General features: G+C 33.5%; 3 protein-coding genes across 3 annotated transcripts; 1 reads left to right on the forward strand and 2 right to left on the reverse strand.

Moving 5' to 3' along the window:
* Positions 1 to 108: 108 nt before the first annotated feature.
* Positions 109 to 3,563, forward strand: HELRODRAFT_77520 (hypothetical protein; the record flags this gene model as incomplete). The annotated part of the gene is made up of 2 exons (XM_009018131.1): positions 109 to 243; positions 3,468 to 3,563. 2 exons carry the CDS (start codon positions 109 to 111, stop codon positions 3,561 to 3,563), a joined length of 231 nt encoding a protein of 76 aa, XP_009016379.1.
* A 5,517-nt stretch (positions 3,564 to 9,080) lies between these two features.
* On the reverse strand, positions 9,081 to 11,498 carry HELRODRAFT_191373 (hypothetical protein; the record flags this gene model as incomplete). The annotated part of the gene is made up of 6 exons (XM_009018132.1): positions 9,081 to 9,294; positions 9,574 to 9,608; positions 9,939 to 10,205; positions 10,517 to 10,722; positions 10,810 to 10,965; positions 11,288 to 11,498. The coding sequence occupies 6 exons, from the start codon at positions 11,496 to 11,498 to the stop codon at positions 9,081 to 9,083; spliced, it is 1,089 nt and encodes a 362-aa protein (XP_009016380.1).
* A 6,173-nt stretch (positions 11,499 to 17,671) lies between these two features.
* On the reverse strand, positions 17,672 to 18,607 carry HELRODRAFT_77530 (hypothetical protein; the record flags this gene model as incomplete). Its single annotated transcript, XM_009018133.1, has 2 exons — positions 17,672 to 17,926; positions 18,185 to 18,607. The coding sequence occupies 2 exons, from the start codon at positions 18,605 to 18,607 to the stop codon at positions 17,672 to 17,674; spliced, it is 678 nt and encodes a 225-aa protein (XP_009016381.1).
* Between the last annotated feature and the right edge of the window lie 230 nt (positions 18,608 to 18,837).

The following is an 18,837-nucleotide window of genomic DNA, read 5'->3' on the forward strand; positions in this document are numbered from 1 at the left end:
ACTCTCTCTTTTTCACGTTCTTTTTGTTCATAATTTATAGGTCAAGTTGTTTTGTGCCGCTGAATCAGTTTTAACGTTGGATTTAATATCGTGGTAACGTCTTAAAAAATGGCGAGGGGACAACAAAAAATCCAATCCCAACAAAAAAACGCTGAGAAACAAGCAAAATTGAAAAAGGCACAAGGGTCCGATCAAAAAAAGTCAGCTCAAGCTGCTCTCGTTTACTCTTGCTCGGTTTGCAAAGTGAGATTGATCTAAATTCTAAATTTTAAAATTTATTTATTATTTAATTTATTTTTTATTTATGATATTAAATGTGTAATATACATTTATACACTACTACAGTATACATTATGTGCCATAGATAGATGTAACTCTTCTAAAAATAAATACTAAATTAATTAAATGAACACTGATATAAAATTTAATTTATAATATTATAATATAAAACAATATTTTTTTTATCATAGTCTTTTTATTTAGAATTTAGATTTATTTATTTAAATTTTAGATTAGATTTGATTAGGCTGTTTTTATTTTAACATTTAACAAACTACTTATACTCATTTTTTATTACTTATTAATTTATTTTTTATTACTATTTAGATTAAGTTGCTTGCGTCCATTTCTTTTCTCATATATCTCCATATCTTGTTCTCTCACACTGACTACCTGTAAAATATAAAATAATTTTTAAAATTTGCACATAAATGTCATTTGTATCATTTGTAGATTGTAAAAAAAGATTTTTTATTTACGTTTCATAGGCATTAACTCTGTCTGATTTGTATTTATTGAAATGCTCTACGAATTGAAATGCTCACATTTTTTTTAATTTTTAGTCGCTTTTTAAAAGGTAGAAATACACTATCTATTAATCAATGAAAATAAAGTTGGAGATGTTATTTTGCTAGCATCTGTTGTGTTGATTTGAAAACTCTGCTGGATTCAATTAATGATATTCTGTTATTTAAATAAAGTTCCATAGAGCAACAATCAATCAATCAATCAATCTTTGTTTTGCGTCCAGAGACCCGGTTTCCCAGGGTAGGACGTTGTTCTCTTTGCCATCAACTTTTGCACCAAATTAGACGATCAGTTGTATCCATTCATTTAGCTCTCATGTCTTGTTCGATTGTTTGCGACCAGGACTTCTTTGGACAGCCTTTGGGACGTGTGCCAGGTACTTCAACATTTGCAAGAGAAGTTATGGCACTGTTTTCACTTCGTTTGACATGACCAAACTACCTCAGACGGTTTTGCCGGCATTCGTCCTTTATATCATCTAAACCAGCACGACGCAGGATTTCGGTAGATTTGATGTGGTCCTTCAGACTAATTCGTTGCATCCATCGGAGCATTTTCATGTCGGTTCGTTGAAGTTGTTGTTTCAGTTTGGTTGTCATTGGCCATGTTTCTGCACCATATAACAACACCGGACGTATCACAGATTTAAAAAGTCTTGATCGTAGTGGTAGTGGGATGTCATGCCGCATCAATATAGAGGCAAGGAGATGTCATTTATTCCAGGCTGCACGTATGAGTGCTCGAACAGCAGCTTCAGCTGTTCCAGTACAATCTAGAACATCCGCTAGATATTGAAACGATGTGACTTTCTCTACCTTAATGGCTTCAAAAACAGTGCTATTTCGAATTTGTTGTTGAGGATTGATGCAAGCAGGACAAACAAAATTGGACACTTTAGATAAAGTACCAATTATTTTTGAACAACGTTTGTGACACCACTGGTTACACTGCTGACACTTGATTGAATTGTTACCAACACCAGCTTTACAAATTGAACAGGGCCATCGCCCAGTAGCTGTGGATTGGATGGGTTCACCAGTGTTCATTGCTTTGGTTTTGCTGATGTTGACTTTGAATCCATGATCGGCGAGTCTGGTGTTCCAATCATCAAACATCTGTGCTGCATTCTGCTCAGATGGGGCTGTTAAAACGATATCATCAGCATATATTAGATTCCTAATGTCACCAGTGCGTATCGGTTTTGTGATTTCTTCCATCACAGTTATAAATAACAGTGGACTGAGAATCGAGCCTTGGTGAACTCCAACGCCGATGTCAAATGCATCTGTGTTTCCAACTGTTGTGCTGACAAGAGTCTTAGTATTCGTATACATTTCCATCACAAGTCCAACAAGATATTCTGGAATGAGTTGTCGACGTAGACTCCACCTGATTGCTTCACGGGGAACTCGATCAAATGCTTTTTCAAGGTCTACAAAAATGTGTGATAGTAAAGTTCCATAGAGCAACCAAGGATTAAAATAGCTGACTTCTAGTTAAGTTGATAGACAACATTTGGTAATGATGGTTGGATGGATGACAAGGATAGATTTCTAAAATAATGAAAGTACTAAGTGTATAACTTTTTTGAAAATATGAAACTTGGGTTCTTTTGACAGTAATCTATAGAAATCTGTATATTTATGTTCTTTTTGTGCATTCTTCTATGCAAGCTATTAATTTAATATGCATTTATATAAACTCTTTAGATAAGAAGTTTTTACACTTGAGTTTATCACTAATTGTCTTGCATTTAGGTGGCGTGATGGCTCAATGGTTGAAGGTGTCAGGTCCTGTTTTGCAGTGCATGCAGTGACCAGTTTCGAGTACGAAAAAGGATCACTGCTAATCACATGCTTTGTGCATGATATGTCGTTTAACATGTCTTCATGTACGTACTCTGTGCGTTGATACCTCTTAGTGGCGGATCTAGAGAGTCCATGTGAGCAGTAATTTTATTAGAAGTCAGTAAGACTTAGTTTTTACACAGAATGTCAGAGTCAGAAATTTTTGCCGGAGTCTGAATTTGTTGGGGAAATGGAATCTGATAATCTTTTTTCTGAAAATATTTTTCAAGAAGGTTTTTTTAGAAGACATATTGCTACACACATATTTATGTGTGTGTAGCAATATGCAATCATCTTTAACACTGAAAATAAAAGTTAATGATGTGAATAAAATCACATATTTTTCAGTATGTTTTAAATTATAAATATAAAGCTATTTTACTAAGAAAAATAATTATACTGACTGATTTTAAGTGTTTTTTAAAGTATTTTACATTTAGTGTTGATAATGACAAAAAATTATAATGCAAGTAGGGAAATTTTTTTCTTTTGAAGTCTTGATCCAGAGTGGGAAATTTTTTGAGGGGTAGGAATCGTTATTTTTTAAAAGGGAAGGGCCAGAGATATAATTTTGGGCCACACAAGCACAAATCCTTTGAGTTTCTTGGCTCCCCGTCATATTTCAAAATTTAAACATTTTCAAAATTTAAACATTTTCAAAATTTAAACATTTTCAAAACTTTGGACCACCATCAAACTTGTCTAGATCTGAAGTGTAACTCATCCTTTAAATTGAAACTTGACCTGACTATTTTCGATTTATTTTACAATATAATTAATGAGATGATACTCAACATTAATTTTATTCCTTAGGCCCAAATGCCTGATGCCAAAACATACAAGCAGCACTTTGAAAACAAACATCCCAAAAGTGCTCTGCCAGATGAATTGAAAGATGTTACAGCTTAAGTAAGATTTGTACAACCACAAATTTGTCAATTATTTTTGTTTAGTAAATTTATTTTTCATTCAGAATACTTGTTTCACTGGAGATGATTAAACATTCACACAACTTTCATTTTTTTACTTTTGGCTGTTCATATTTTCTTTTCATCATAGCTGAGACTTACATTTTGTTTCTGATTTCAATGTTTAAAATGATGTGAAACACTAGATACTGATGACGTCACAATAAAATAATTTTTAAAAATGTAATTTTGGAAAGAAAATGCTTGATGGTTGCCTTGTTTATTGTGTATACACAGTGTCGTCTTCAGATTTTTATAAGGTTCACATTTTAAGGAGCAAAATGCCACAACTAGTTAAGATAAAAATGAACAGTAAGATCAAAAAAATTTCATGAGAGGAAGACATCAAGAAGCTTATTAACATTTTTAGGTCATTCATTGTTCAGACTGAATAAATTAAATTCTTTAAACTACTGCGTAGCAAAAATAATGACGAACATTGATTCACCCACGCTTCGTTTCCCTGCCTACTCATCAATTTCTGAGATCGCTGCAATCAAGTTTTGTTCACATTCACATCTTCATGGGTTACTCCGCCAAAATATGACAATAAATGTCTCCATTTATGTCGTCCACTTCTTCCGACGAAAAACATGTAACGCTTGTGAGTTTTCTTCTCAAAATTGCGTCCATATTAGAGCCGTTTTGTTTTCCAAACAGAGGCGTGACCAAGGAAGAAGCTTTGAGGCTAAACACTCAGGGCAAGTATTTTTATCAGCGTTAAGGTTAAATTTCACTAAATATGCATATAAATTTTGGTTTCAGACTGTTGCAACCTTTAACAACAGCATTATTTTGCGAAGTTTGAATAAAAAATATGAAAATCATGATAAAAATGTGGAATAAGCGAATGAAAATAAATTTTGCATATAAATATGCATATAAATTTTGGTTTCAGACTGTTGCAACCTTTAACAACAGCATTATTTTGCGAAGTTTGAATAAAAAATATGAAAATCATGATAAAAATGTGGAATAAGCGAATGAAAAGTTGACAATTTTTTCAAAATATCCGCGCCTCCTGCACGAATTGTAACTACATTTAATTATTCATATAAATCATTGCTAAAAAAATTGCCGAAAATTTCAAGCTGTAGAATAAAAGTTTATTTATATTTGAGGGCCTTTTATTGGTGGTTTGTTCTGAAGTTCCGTAGAAGATTTCGGTATCACTGTCATTCAGTTCTACATCTTCGGGTTGCCAAAAACGTGAAATAACACTATTAGTACAGAAAATTGTGTTGAGTTAAACCTGCATTTTAATGATTTAAGCAAAAGAAATCAGAAATGGAAGATTGTTATAAGACTTAATGATGATTTAAATCTAAAAAATTTGTTCGTTTATTCGTTATATAGCAAATTTGTTAGAATATTAGAAAGTAGCACAGGATTGCTGGATCGTCACATATTTATTTTTTACTATTATAATGAAAATGCTTTTAAAGGGTTTTCAAAATTATAACTGAACAGGGAAACTTGAAAATCGAACAATGTAAAACAAAAATAACAATAAATGAAATTGGATCAAAAATAAAACTGCTTATGAACAATGAAATTAAAATTTATATAAAGTTAATAAGTTACTTTGAGAAGGCATTTAACACGTTAAACGAATGACTTTTCTCTGTGAATTTAAAAATAATCGACTTCTTGATAACTAAATGAAAATTATTTTCCATATTATACAATCTCTAGAAAATTAGAAGCTTAAACATGTACACCAGCAAGATTACACATTTTCAAAAACCAGTTCCATCCAAACTGCTTTATATATATATATATACATATATATATATATATATATATATATATATATATATATATACTTCAACTTATTCATATATATGTATAAACATTTCAACGTGTCAACATTTTGTGCACGTGTGTTATCAAGAGGGATATAGATATTGCCAACAAGGTGCAATACATTTTGATTCTTTATCACAATGCAATTTGCTGACTGTCTGTCTTTAAATTGAAAAGAAAACAACTATCTGTACTGTATAATAAATTCATAAAATTATGGTTTTCGTTTTAGGACAATTTGGACATCATTAACTCAATTTGCTTGGAATAATAAGTAATATTATTACGCGTGGATATAATTATTTGTTGGCTCATAAGGTGGAGATGAGTGTGCAGCGAGAGATGTAGTGGAATGGCGGATGATTGGGGGCAGAAGTTAGTTAGGTGCGTGGCCCATTTGCTGGCGGGTCTCCATTGAACGCGTCACTGGAGAGGGTAAAAAAAGATGACGGCGTGTCCGTTAATGATTTGCGTTCAATAGCGATTATGAAAACGTTCTACTTCGGTTGAAACCATCAAAAACGCATCAAGTAAATTTATTTGAAATTTGTGGTTTAATTTCGTGCATGTTCAATATTTTACAATTAAGGAAGAAAAATGTTAACAAGAAAATGAATAATAATAAATGAAAATAAATTTACAATTTAGACAATTTTATTATCAGGAATTTGACTTAAGTATACAAATTAGTCAGACAGACAGACAGCAATACCCGTCAAAAAACCTGCAAGTGTCACGCGCGCACACGATATATATATATATATATATTGGTGGTAGACCATAATTTTTACAATATTCTATAAATTCTAACGAATGTTTGGCGTTAATATGTTTGTAGTTCGTTTTTTCGATTATTCTCACTAAAGTTTTTTGGAGAACGTTTAGTTTATTAAAATTTAAAATAAACTTATTTTCGAATTCATTCTGCAAATAAGGCCATATTTCGATTCCGAATGAATCGTCATCAGTTCAAGTTGATTTATGCACTGATGATTCATTCGGAATCGAAATATGACCTTATTTGCAGCATAAAATCGAAAAATAAGTTTATTTTGAATTTTAATAAACTAAACGTTCTCCAAAAAACTTTAGTGAAAAAAATCGAAAAAACAAACTACAAACATATTAACACCAAACATTCGGTAGAATTTATAGAATATAGTATGTATATATATATATATATCATATATATATATATATATATATATATATGTCATATATATATATATTACTTGAACCATGCTAAGTAACATTCTGTCAACCTGAAAACTCAGAGAGGAAGTGTGAATTTTCATCATGCAATCACAACATTTGATTTTTATTTCATTTTAATGTTGTGAATATGGATTTGAAACGCAAAAAAAAACATTTCGCCCACCATCGCCTTTAAATGAGTCGCTTGGCAATGCGAATGTACATACAGTTTATTAACTGTTCAATTAAATAGTTGGAAAAAATTGTTAAGTTAATGCATAAAGTAAAATTTAATTTATCAGTTTCTTAAAGAATTCTCAACTTTCGAAAGAGCAAAAAGATAAATTGCAGGCGTGCCCGTGATGTGATGCAAACAAGAGCAAGACAGCGCAGACAGACCCGTCATTATGCATGCATGCAAACCGCACAATATTGCATATAAAAATTATGTACAACGCTATTAACAAAGTATACAAATTAGTAAAAAATTAAAAGCGCTTTGTGTGAATGTTCGTGGAGGCAGGTCACCTCATGCACTGTACAGCTGTACGCACATGGGATATCACAATGCAAGAATCGTTCGTACGTGACACAAAAATATGGCACCCATCTAGCAGGCCACCGAACCGTTCAATAAAATGAACCAAAACCATTAAAATGGATCAAATATAAATTACAATAATTTCATCAAATAATTTACATTGAACATTTTAAGCCACAAAATTTATATAATTAATAAATTAACAATAATATTTATAATATTTCAATAAATAAATAAATGAGTGAGTGAATATTAATTATCGAGGTTAATTATAAAAAAAATAATGAAAACAGAAATTTAGCCAAAAAGAACATTTATATAAATTAGTATTATAAAGAAATGATGATTGGGACTGGTTGAAGTAACAATTGAATGTGCAAGATTTTAATTCAAATATTTGCAACTGCTGCCTCCATATTATCAAACACACAAACAAACAATCAAACAAAATACAAATGCTGATGGTACTTTAGAAACAAATTACTACTTACAATACGTTATTACATGAAGAAAGTTAGAAGAAGGAATGGACGCATGAGACTCACTCACACACACCACACACACACACACACTTATACATATATATTACACACATATACACAAATAAAAAACCCGTGCTTACAATCATCTACATCAAATTAATGCAACCTAGTCGCGAGTGCCATTTACAACACATAAGCAAACATGCGGGCGAACATAATAAAAAAAGAAGTCGAACGAGAATTAAACTGTTCAATGACGAAATATGGACAACAGTTTATAAACAGGAGTCTGTGCATTTGTTGAGTGGTGACGATAACAAACATGAAAAAATACAAAATACTGCCATCCATCAGAAAGTTGTGGATGGATCACTGAGGAAACTGACCGGTCCACAAACATGGATGAAGCAACAAATACCTCGTAGAAAAATGAGAACAAATAAATAGATGAATGAATGAATGAATGAATGAAATGGTGTAGGCGTTGCAAAGGGAAGTGGTGGAAGTGGAAAGATTGGTTAGATGATTAATTAGTCGATTGATTGATCAGTTGCAAAATGCCTGCACAACACTCTGCGGGTTGTCAGGAGGAATATGTCCTGTTGTTGGCTGCGCTGCTGTCTTCATTGTTGACGTCGTCGATGCCTCCTCCCCCGCCAGACGATCATCGTCAAATACGTTCGACTGCAATTTAACGTCATTACAACTATTAATGTGAACAAGAAATATCATTCTGACTACTATCATTTTAATGTAAGCAAGAATAACCGGATAATTTTTAATAGTAATAATTCAAGGAATAATGGGGCTAGCTGCTGCTGGTTTCATTAAACGAACAACAGAACCACCACTGGAGTCAGACGGACGCTGTAGTCGTCTGATCCGCCTCAGTCATGCTGAGGCTCGTGTAAGATTCATGATACGTGACCTTCAATCAAACTAACTACAAATTATTAAATTGAAGCCATGTAGAAATAAAACTTTGGAGTACGGTTGCATCTTCGTTTATATGAAAATAGATTTCTCTTGCAGTTATTTTGTAAAAGAGTTTTGGATAACAAGGTAAATTGAGGAAATATATATATTGCATATAACATAAAGAATGTTTCTGACGCGATTATTGTCATGTCATCTACATACGTTCAATATAAACTGTTAGTGAATGACGAGCATTCTGGCGTTAACTGTCATAAAATTTGCTCGTTGGTGTTCAATTTGTTCATTCGTGATCCTTAGATTTATTAATGTAGAAATTTTATTTTACAATTCTTTTAGAGCTTCAGGCTCTTGCTTCTAATGGTCATAATTACAACATTCACAACGCCTCATCTCAATGATCCTACTCTAGTACTCTCCATTTACTTATTTATTTATTTCGTTTTTTTTCATAATTAATTGTTAAAACTTTCTTTGCTCTAAACTTTCTGGTCCTGTCCTACCTCTCAGCTCGGCCAACTAAGCTGTCCCAGTACTTTTGTGTAGTGTAAATGAAAAGGTAAAGTACTTTAATGTGATGGCTCAATGGTTCGAAGCGCCTGGTCCTATCACTGCAGTTACTGGGATCGAATATAAAGAGATTCACGCCTATCACATGGAACGTGTGCGTTGCGTGGTTTGTTGCTGATTTCGTGTGATACATGTGTGATACGCTGTGTGTATGTGTGTCGTTGATACCTCTGAAGCAAGCGCAAAAGAGAGAATTACCTCTAACCTTTTAACTTGTTAAAATATGTGTCTACATGTGCCCTCTCAGTTCTTGTCACTCATCAAAATATCTTATAGATTCTTAAAGCATATGAAGCAACAGTTGTTGGTTCTTCCAACTAATCTTTTTTTTCTTGACCTTTTATTAGTTTTAATATATTTTTTGAAATTCTCTTCCTCTTCTCAATCCCTCGCAATTTCAAGTCGGGTCTCAAAATACACACCCCTCATCAAACTCCATGTTACAGTGAATAAAAACCTGATTTACAATAGATAAATTCTGTGTTATGACAAATAAAATCTACGCTGCAGCCTTTAAAACTGTTGAGGTGGCAACACGCAGCAATTACTTCCTGCTACAAAATGTGTCCTAGCAAATAAAAAAAAATATATGACTCGAAAATGTTAATTTAAAGAAAACTTAAAAGACTATTAAATTATTTCGTATCATCCCGCTACAAAAAAAGAGCTGACGAACTTTTAAAAATAGAAATATTTAAAAATAAGCTTATCAAGATATTTGCTAAATGTCATACATGAGGTGAGTTGGGGAACAGGCATTAATAAATTTATTATAAGGAAAGCTCACTTTTGATTCTGTGGCGGAAAGATTAATTTTGACGTTATTATTTCTATTGACGACGTGCATCTGCTGCAGTTGTAATTGCTGTTGTTGGTGGTGTAATAAAAGTTGTTGCTGCTGCTGTAAGTGCTGCTGTTCAACTTCCAAAGAACTTTTGACTTTTCTTTCCTCGTTGACATCTCCATTCAGCAGCTGCATTGGTCTCATGGTTAAATTCGATGAAGGAGTATAAGACAATTTGATGAACTGGTTGCCGCTAGCCAAATTCAGGCTCTGCAAATCATTTGATTCAAAATAACAATTCAAGAATGCAAATGAAATTTAGTAGAAACCATTCATTAGTTTGGTAAATATTGTCAGATAGAGAGCAGAATCATTTCTATATGTTCTTACTTTTGAATTTTTACACCTTGAATCTCGGTTGTCAGTTGTAATCATACTTCAAACATATTGAGAGATTTTGCGACATCAACTCATTGAATCACAACAACGGTACAAAATGAATGCAGGTAAAATGCAGTCAATCAAAAACAGGTTCTTCATTCAACTATTATTCACATTCAATCAACAACAACAGATACTACCTGCTGACATGGCAAAACTGACTGACTGCTTGGATTAGATCTCAAAATAATTGTTTTTGGCTGTGAAGATATTAAATACGGTTGCAAAAGAGGTTTAGACTTCAAGGTGCTGTTGTTGCTGACGATGCCACTGTCAACGGTTGCTGGAGATGTTGTTGAGATAGTGATATTGTTGTTGTTGGTGGCTGCATTCTTCAATCTATTCCCTATGCAAAATGTAAAAAATTGAATCATAAGAAAAAATGTATTCTGCAATAATTTTAATAAATATTTATTGAACAAAGACAAGACACCTGAAAACAACAAGCCATCTTGCGTTGGCATGCAGCCGTTGGTGGCTGGGTTCTGCGCGAACGTGGAAGTCAGCTGATCAGGCAGCGGCAGCAGAGGTTTTGTAAAAATGAAATGTGACTTGCTGAGACCCAGAGGAAGCGTCACAAACAAGTTGGCTGTGTTGTATTATAAAAAGATGTAAGCTGCACGAACATTTAGCATATGACAAACGAATGAACAACAAATGAATGTTGCATGTAATTTATGTTCATTTGTGAGACAGATCAATATGATTGCAATGTATCTCATTGAAAAAAAAACTATCGACCATACATTCCATGACCCTAACCAACGCAAACAATTACCATCAGTACCATCACCAGCACAATCAACATCATCACCACCATCGTCGTACATACAAACAAAATCTCATCTAAATTTTTCTTAAGAGATACAAATATAATATTATTTGGTAGCGCAAAAAAAAAACCAACGAACTTGCGATGGGAAGAGCATTGAAGGCAGTTTTGTTGCTGGTGCTGGAGAAGCACCTGTAAGAGGAAGCAGTTGGTAAAGAAGTCGTCGCTGTGGCCAGCGTCGGTGCAGCAAGTATCTGGGTTGGCAGGCCTTGTTCGTGCTTGACGGCAGACTGATGTTGGTAGTGGTGATGATGATGAGGATCTCCCACGTCGACACCTTCCTCTGTCATTATGGGAGCCCCATCCCACGAGGCACAACTATCATCGGTGCCTAGGACGGTGCTCGAGTCAGACAGGTTCAAGTTTGGATGTCTGGAGGGTTGTGTTGCTGCATCAATATTTTCTTCCTCAAAACTTTTCAAGTGTCATTAAATAGAAAATTAAATGGAATGTAGCATATTATTTCTTAAACATTATTTACTGATGCCACTTATAAAAGTTCTCACAAGAGCAGATTTAAATTTCATATAAATTAAACGATCAATTTTTATAAACAATCAATTTTTGATACTTTTTATTTTTACCATATTTTTGTAAAGTTCATTTTGTGCTGTTTATCATTCTGGGTATTAAAGTTATATAGTAGCATGATTTTTGGCATTGAGATGGGTCTACGAGTCGGTAACATGGAGTTCTGCCGTTTCACCAGCGATTTGAATAGTCGGGACAGAGATGCGCACACTATCAAAAAACGTTAGACCAATCAGGTATTGCAGGGAACCTGGTCAAAAATATTTTACACGAGTCACTGGTTGTCGCACGCAAAGACATCACATGGCCACCGTCACACATCAAGTTGGGCCTAATAAAGAATTTTGTAAAAGCAAAAGCCTCCATACATCTCCGTTTCATCTTTCCACAAACCAGTGAAGCTAAAATGGAAGAAGATATGTCTGTGGGCCTCAGATCCGAGAAGTAATATGTGATAAACATTTTCAAAGCCTACTAAATGTAAAAATTCTTGAGTTATGTAGCTAACTTTTTATGAAACAATAAGTGTAGTAACTACAAAAAGCTTGCTGAACATGCTTTCCAAGGTCTTCCAGAATATGGGATGTAACATTCCTTAAAATTTATCTTTTCAATTCACATTTTAACTTTTCTCCGAATGTCTTTACAAAGTTTTTTTAGTCTTTATTATTGCAGCTCTGACATAGGCAGAACAACTTACAATGTTACATAGGTATATATTATCTATATATCTCAGTGTTTTTCAACCAGGATTCCGCAAGGGCAAGCAAGGAGTTCCGCGAGTTAATAAGAAAAAATTTTTTGTGAAAAAAATTAGAGCAAAACCGACCAAGACCACACATCACGCCTAACATGCGTACCTGCACCATGCTATGTATGCACACTATGCGATTATTAATTTTGTCATTCATTTACCTAAATACTATTTCCGTTTCCGTTGTTAGACCGTACGCCGTCGTGCGCATTAATTTTCAATATAGATAAATCTAAATTATTTTGACATGGACCGATTTATTAAAAAACGAAAGCTTAAGTTACTGAGCGATCGCCTGACGTTGCATCCGTAACCAAAGAACCGACGGTGCGGAAAATTGATGCTGTCGATTCTCGTCGTAAGATTCGTCAGTACAGTAACAATTATTTAACTATGAGATTCACTTGGGCAGGAGACTCAGACTGTCCATCGCCCCTTTGCATTGTATGCAGGAAACAGCTTGCTAACAGTGCCATGGTGCCAGCTAAATTGAAACGACACTTAACTACATTACATCCCGATGCCGCAAAGAAAGATGTCACGTACTTCGAGAGAGCACTAAACCTGAACAAAAAACAAGCAGCAACATTCGAGAAAAAAGTCAAGATTAATGAGAAAGCTCAAGAAGCAAGCTATGCTGTTGCAGAAATTGTAGCTAAGAAAATGAAATAACATACTATCACTGAAACAGTAATTTTACAAGAGATGGTCAAAATTATGTTTTGACAAAGTGCCGTATCTGAAATCAATAAGATTCCACTATCTGACAATACGATAAGCAGGCGTATAGCAGATATGGCAACTGACATAGAAAGTAATGTCCTGTCGACGGTTAAGAATATGGATTGTTCGGAATTTAGGTGGATGAAAGCACCGATGTCAGTGGTAAAGCACAGCTGCTAGGGTTTGTACGTTTTATTGACAATAGTGCTATTGTTGAGGACTACTTCTGCTGTAAAGAGTTGTCAGAAACAACGAGAGGACAAGATGTATATGACGTTACCAGTGCATATTTAGTCCGGTAATTTGTCATGGAAAAACTGCGTCAGCATTTGTACGGATGGTGCTCATGCAATGACGGGAAACGTCAAAGGTTTTGTGTCACTGGTGCGGCAGACGAATCCAGATATCGTGGCCACCCACTGCTTCATACACAGAGAAGCACTGGCTGCTAAACAGTGGGAGAAGATTTGAAATCAGTGTTGGACGAGGTAGTGAAAATAGTTAATTACATAAAGATGAGACCTCATAAGATGAGACCTCATAAGTGTCGCTTGTTTGCCAAACTTTGTCAAAGCATGGAAGCGGACATTCATCCAACGCACAGACGTACGATGGCTGTCTCGTGGAAAAGTACTATCTCACACTGAACATTTTTCTATACTCGACTTAACTGTAAGACTTGTAAAAAAGACTTGTAAATAGGACTGTAAGACTTGTAAATATTGCTGATTAAAGGTAACTAGCATAATCATAATTTTAAGTATTTTGCACATAAATTCGCGTAGTCTCTTGCCAAAATTAAATGACATTAGCTGTCTTATATCAGATATAAATAATCTGAAGATAATTTCCATAACGGAAACGTGGTTAAACGACGATTCTTCGAGTTTAGTAAAATTAGAAAGATTTAATTTTGAATATAGTAATAGAATTTCTAAAACTGGTGGAGGTACCGGTATATTTCTGCATAAAGATATTAAGTATATAGTTCGTAACGATTTATGCAGTAAGAATGGGCTTTTTGAATGGTTGGCAATTGAAATTGTGTTGCTAACAAAAACGAAAGTGTAATAATTTACTCCATATATCGCCCTCCAATAAAAATAATAAATTTTTTCATTAATGAATTAAATTGTTCGCTATGTAAAATTGGTTCTCGCAGGTAGGGGATTTTAACATCGATCTTTTAAATGACGATTGCAATAAGTCCAAACATGGCTTTCAGACATTTCTAGAATCGTACTCATTTGTTTAACTCATAAAGTCACCAACCCGTATTACTAATTCAACTTCCACGCTCATTAACATTTTTTCCAATACTTTTGAAAGCCATGAATCGGGTATCCTTTATGCAGACTTGTCGGATCATCTTTTTCCTCCAATAAGCATGCAAATGTTTCTTCAAAAGTACAATATGTACCTAGTTTAAAACAGAGAAATCTTTTGAACCTAAATAATTATTTAGCAAATGTTGATTAGGAAATGTTTAACTCCCTTGGTTCAAACGACTACACAGAAAACTTTTTGAATATTTATAATGAAGCAATTTTAAGACCTTGTAGAATAAAGAGTTCTTGATTGACTGAAGGAATTTTAAAGTCTTTTAAAATTAAATCTAAACTGTACTCACGTTACTTAAAAATCCTAATGATAACAATTATTCAATCTATAAAAATTATAGAAACAGATTTCATGCACTAATAAAATTTTCTGCAAAAAATGTTATAATGATATTTTTGAAAATAAGAAACAAAATACAAAAATTATTTGGAAAACAATCAATAATTGCTGGCACGGACAAGCACATCATAACTGAATTACTCCACGATGGCATGACAATAAATGAGCCATCTGAGATATGTGAAGCGTTTAATAAATATTTTGTTTCTTGTGTCGTTGATGGTGATAATTTCATTGAATACAATGATACTAACTCGTTGTTTACTATAAATACGATCAGTAATTCCATCTATTTTGACGACATAAGCGACATTGGAATTGTCAAACACGTTTTTAGCTTGAAAAACTCTCAGTCGTGTGGCCATGATGGTATCTCCTCATACATAATGTATTGAAACCGTTAAATCATATTTTCGACGCGTTTTAAATAGCTAAGGTTGTCCCTATTTATAAAAGTGGTGAGCGTAATTCTCCTTTTAACTATAGACCGTTATGGTTGTTTTCTTCTATATCCAAGGTTCTGGAGGAAATTGTGTCGACACGCCTTCATCATTACCTTAATAATATACACTTTTTTCAGATTCGTAACAGGGATTCATGGAGGGCCGGTCTACGGAATTGGCTCTTTTGGGTATTAATCATTATGTTTTACAAAATATGGAGAAAAAACTAACAATTGTTGGGTTATTTTTGTATCTGAGGAAAGCCTTTGATTCAATAGACCATGGTATTTTACATAAAAAGCTGTTTAAGATTGGAATTCGTGGTTCTATTTTTGACTGGTTTGCTGACTATCTCCATGATCGGTGTCAGTATGTGTCATATGAGTCTTGTAATTTTTCAAAAGTCATTGTTAAGTGGGGAGTGCCCCAGGGATCGATGCTTGGCCCATTGTTGTTTGTGATCTTTATTAATGACTTGCCCAACGTTGATTAATCAATAAAAACTGTTCTTTTGCGGATGATACGATAATTCTCTGCAGCGGTAACAACATAAATGATATTTTATTAAATTAAACAAGCATCTTGAGTTAACTTATAAATGGTTATGCGCTAACCATTTTTCCATCAATTTTAATAAAACTAATTTCATGATATTCGGACCTAAAATATCCACTAATAGAATAAATGCAGATATCCTTATAAATAATCATAATGTTGAAAGATATTAGCAAATTTTTAGGATTTATAATTTCGAATAATTTTACTTGGTTAAACCACATTTTGTATGTTTCCAGTATAACTTCTAGAATTACTGGCTTGATTTTTAAAATTAGACATAGATTTTCTTTTGATACAGTTAAACAGTTATACAACAGTTTGACTTTTCCATACTTAATTTACGAACTGATATAGTGGGGTAATAGTGTTAATTCACATATTGATCATCTTAAAAAATCTTACAATTATTATATATGCTGTCTTTATATGCTACGGAAGCGTTCGCATGTCACATGCTATTATAAAGATAGCAATTTGTTGACCATAAAACAACTCTACAAATTAATAGCGTTAAAATTTATGTATAAAATTTATAAACATTCATTAACAATTAAAATCTTGAAATTTTTTAGTAGATATGACAGTGTCAAAAATCTAAAAAAAAATTGTATCTTTTAAAAACCATTTTCTAGGTTAAATATTTCTAAATCTTCTATTTTTCCTGAGGGGGTATCATTATGGAATAAACAATATCAAACTTTTTATGAAGAGTATCAAGTGTAAGTTATTACCAGCTGATTAAACGTTATTCAAGAAACATTTATTATGTTAATTTTAGCTACTTACATTTGACGAATATTGAAACTTAATTTTATATTAATATTATTTAGACTAATGTTTTGGTCATTTAATGTTCCATATTTTATAATTTGGTGGCCTATGAAGCTTTAACTTGCTTGGTCTCCAAACCAAAATAACTTGTTTGTTTCTTGGTAAATAAATACTTTTAGGATTGATTTGATTGATTGAATCAGTGATCTGTATTTGTATGCAAACCGTACGATTTGTAGACTAGTTTTCTGAGGTGTACAAGGAAAAACTTGCAGGCCTGAAATGTACCATAGCAGAGTGTTGACTTTTTGAAATCAAAATAGTCCAACTCACCTACGAGCAGTTTTAGATAGAAAAAATTGGTTGCTCGCTTTGACGGGACATAACGGTACCAGTACAGGTTCCGCCAGAAATCTGACGACACCAAAGGGTTCCCCCGAAGAAAAACACTGATATATCTTATCAAAGTCAGTGATATACATGGGAAACATATAACCAGGAAATGGCTTCAATGGAATTATGCTACCAGGGATGATGAAGTAGCACAATACTTGAAGATTCCTGCTGATTGCTGCAATATGATTGATGATACAGAACTTAATCCCTGTCAATTTAAGTCTCTTCCGTAAACTTAATATATAATTTCAATCAATATGTTTTGTCTTAATAAGCAGTGACAATGTTGTTAAATATTATTTCCTACTCATTCTCAATGAAATGAACTTTCTTGACTTACGAAAAGCTTTATAGAAATTTTTTTATGTATTTGAATGACTGTATGATGAATATAACTGTTGCTGGTGGCTGATGAAAGTGAGTGAAGCTTCAACTGAAGTTCTAAATGTTGATGTGATTACATATTTGAAATCAGCATGCTAAAATTAACCTGAAAAACTTACACTCAATGAAGAAAGTGAAAATTATTTTGACCTTTGAATGGGTGGCATTTATTTCACTTTCAATACTCCACAATTATTTTATTTCCTTATAAATATTTTACAATCTACATAAGGACTCTCATCGATTTATCAAATGTTAAAAATAAAAATAAATGAACAAATGGTACATACAATGCATCAAAGGAATTGGTCTTGCAATAAGGAACTGGTCGTTGCCTTCTTCTCCGAAAGGCTTGGTTCATCAGAACAGTCTCGGAGCTGGGGTCAATTCGCCAGAAGCAACCCTTGCCTGCCTCCTCCTGAGCCCGAGGCACTTTCACAAAGTATCGATTCAACGATAAGTTGTGGCGTATTGAGTTCTGCATAGCAGATTAATGATAAATTTCTGTAAATATGAATGAAGAAAAATTATGAAAAACAATCGGAATGTACAAAATGATAATGAATGAAATCAAGTATTTTAAAAAACCAGGACATTCATAATACCATATTTCAGCTTAAATGTAAAGTTAGTAATTAAGAGAAACTCTATTATGACTAACTGGTCATTTAAATTGTGAAAACAACAGTTTATATACTTTTATGATATCATTACGATACTGTAGTGAATGAATAACCTGCCATCCTTTGTCTCCGTGCCTGTAAAATGGATACCTTTTAGTGATGTAGTTGTATATGCCACTGAGTGTCAGCTGTCGGTCGACTTGTGATGATATGGCCTGCACAATCAACTGAGCATAAGAGTATGGAGGTTTCGTATGTTCGTTAGCAGTGGTTACGGCTGGAGTAGTCGAGGGAACGGATGAAGTTGTTGCACTACTCAGACCTAGGACATCTGCATCATCAGCAAGAGGACTAGTCGAGCCGTTTATTGATTCAAAAGAATTTTCTGCTGGCTTCTTGACATCAGCATCCTCTGCATCTGTATGACTGATGACCTCTTCAGAAACAGGATACAAGCCTCCATCCACCACATTCAAACTGTGGTTGGATGACGAATACAAGTCAGTGAAGCTGCAGGCAGGTAAAAAATATTGCATCAATTAGATATACATGATTTAACATTATAGCAACAAATTCAGAGGTGAAAAACTTTGCCTGACAACAATGAAAAATCCGTTAACTAAAAAAATGATCAATATAATATGAATAATAACTATAAAATGAAAAACATACATGCAATAGCTAAACTTATAAAAAAAATTGTGCAATTATTGTGGCTTAAATTTGACAACACACACACACACACTGGCACTCGCGCACGCACACA

The sequence above is a fragment of the Helobdella robusta genome (assembly GCF_000326865.2).
Source record: "Helobdella robusta unplaced genomic scaffold HELROscaffold_20, whole genome shotgun sequence".
Taxonomy (NCBI): domain Eukaryota; kingdom Metazoa; phylum Annelida; class Clitellata; order Rhynchobdellida; family Glossiphoniidae; genus Helobdella; species Helobdella robusta.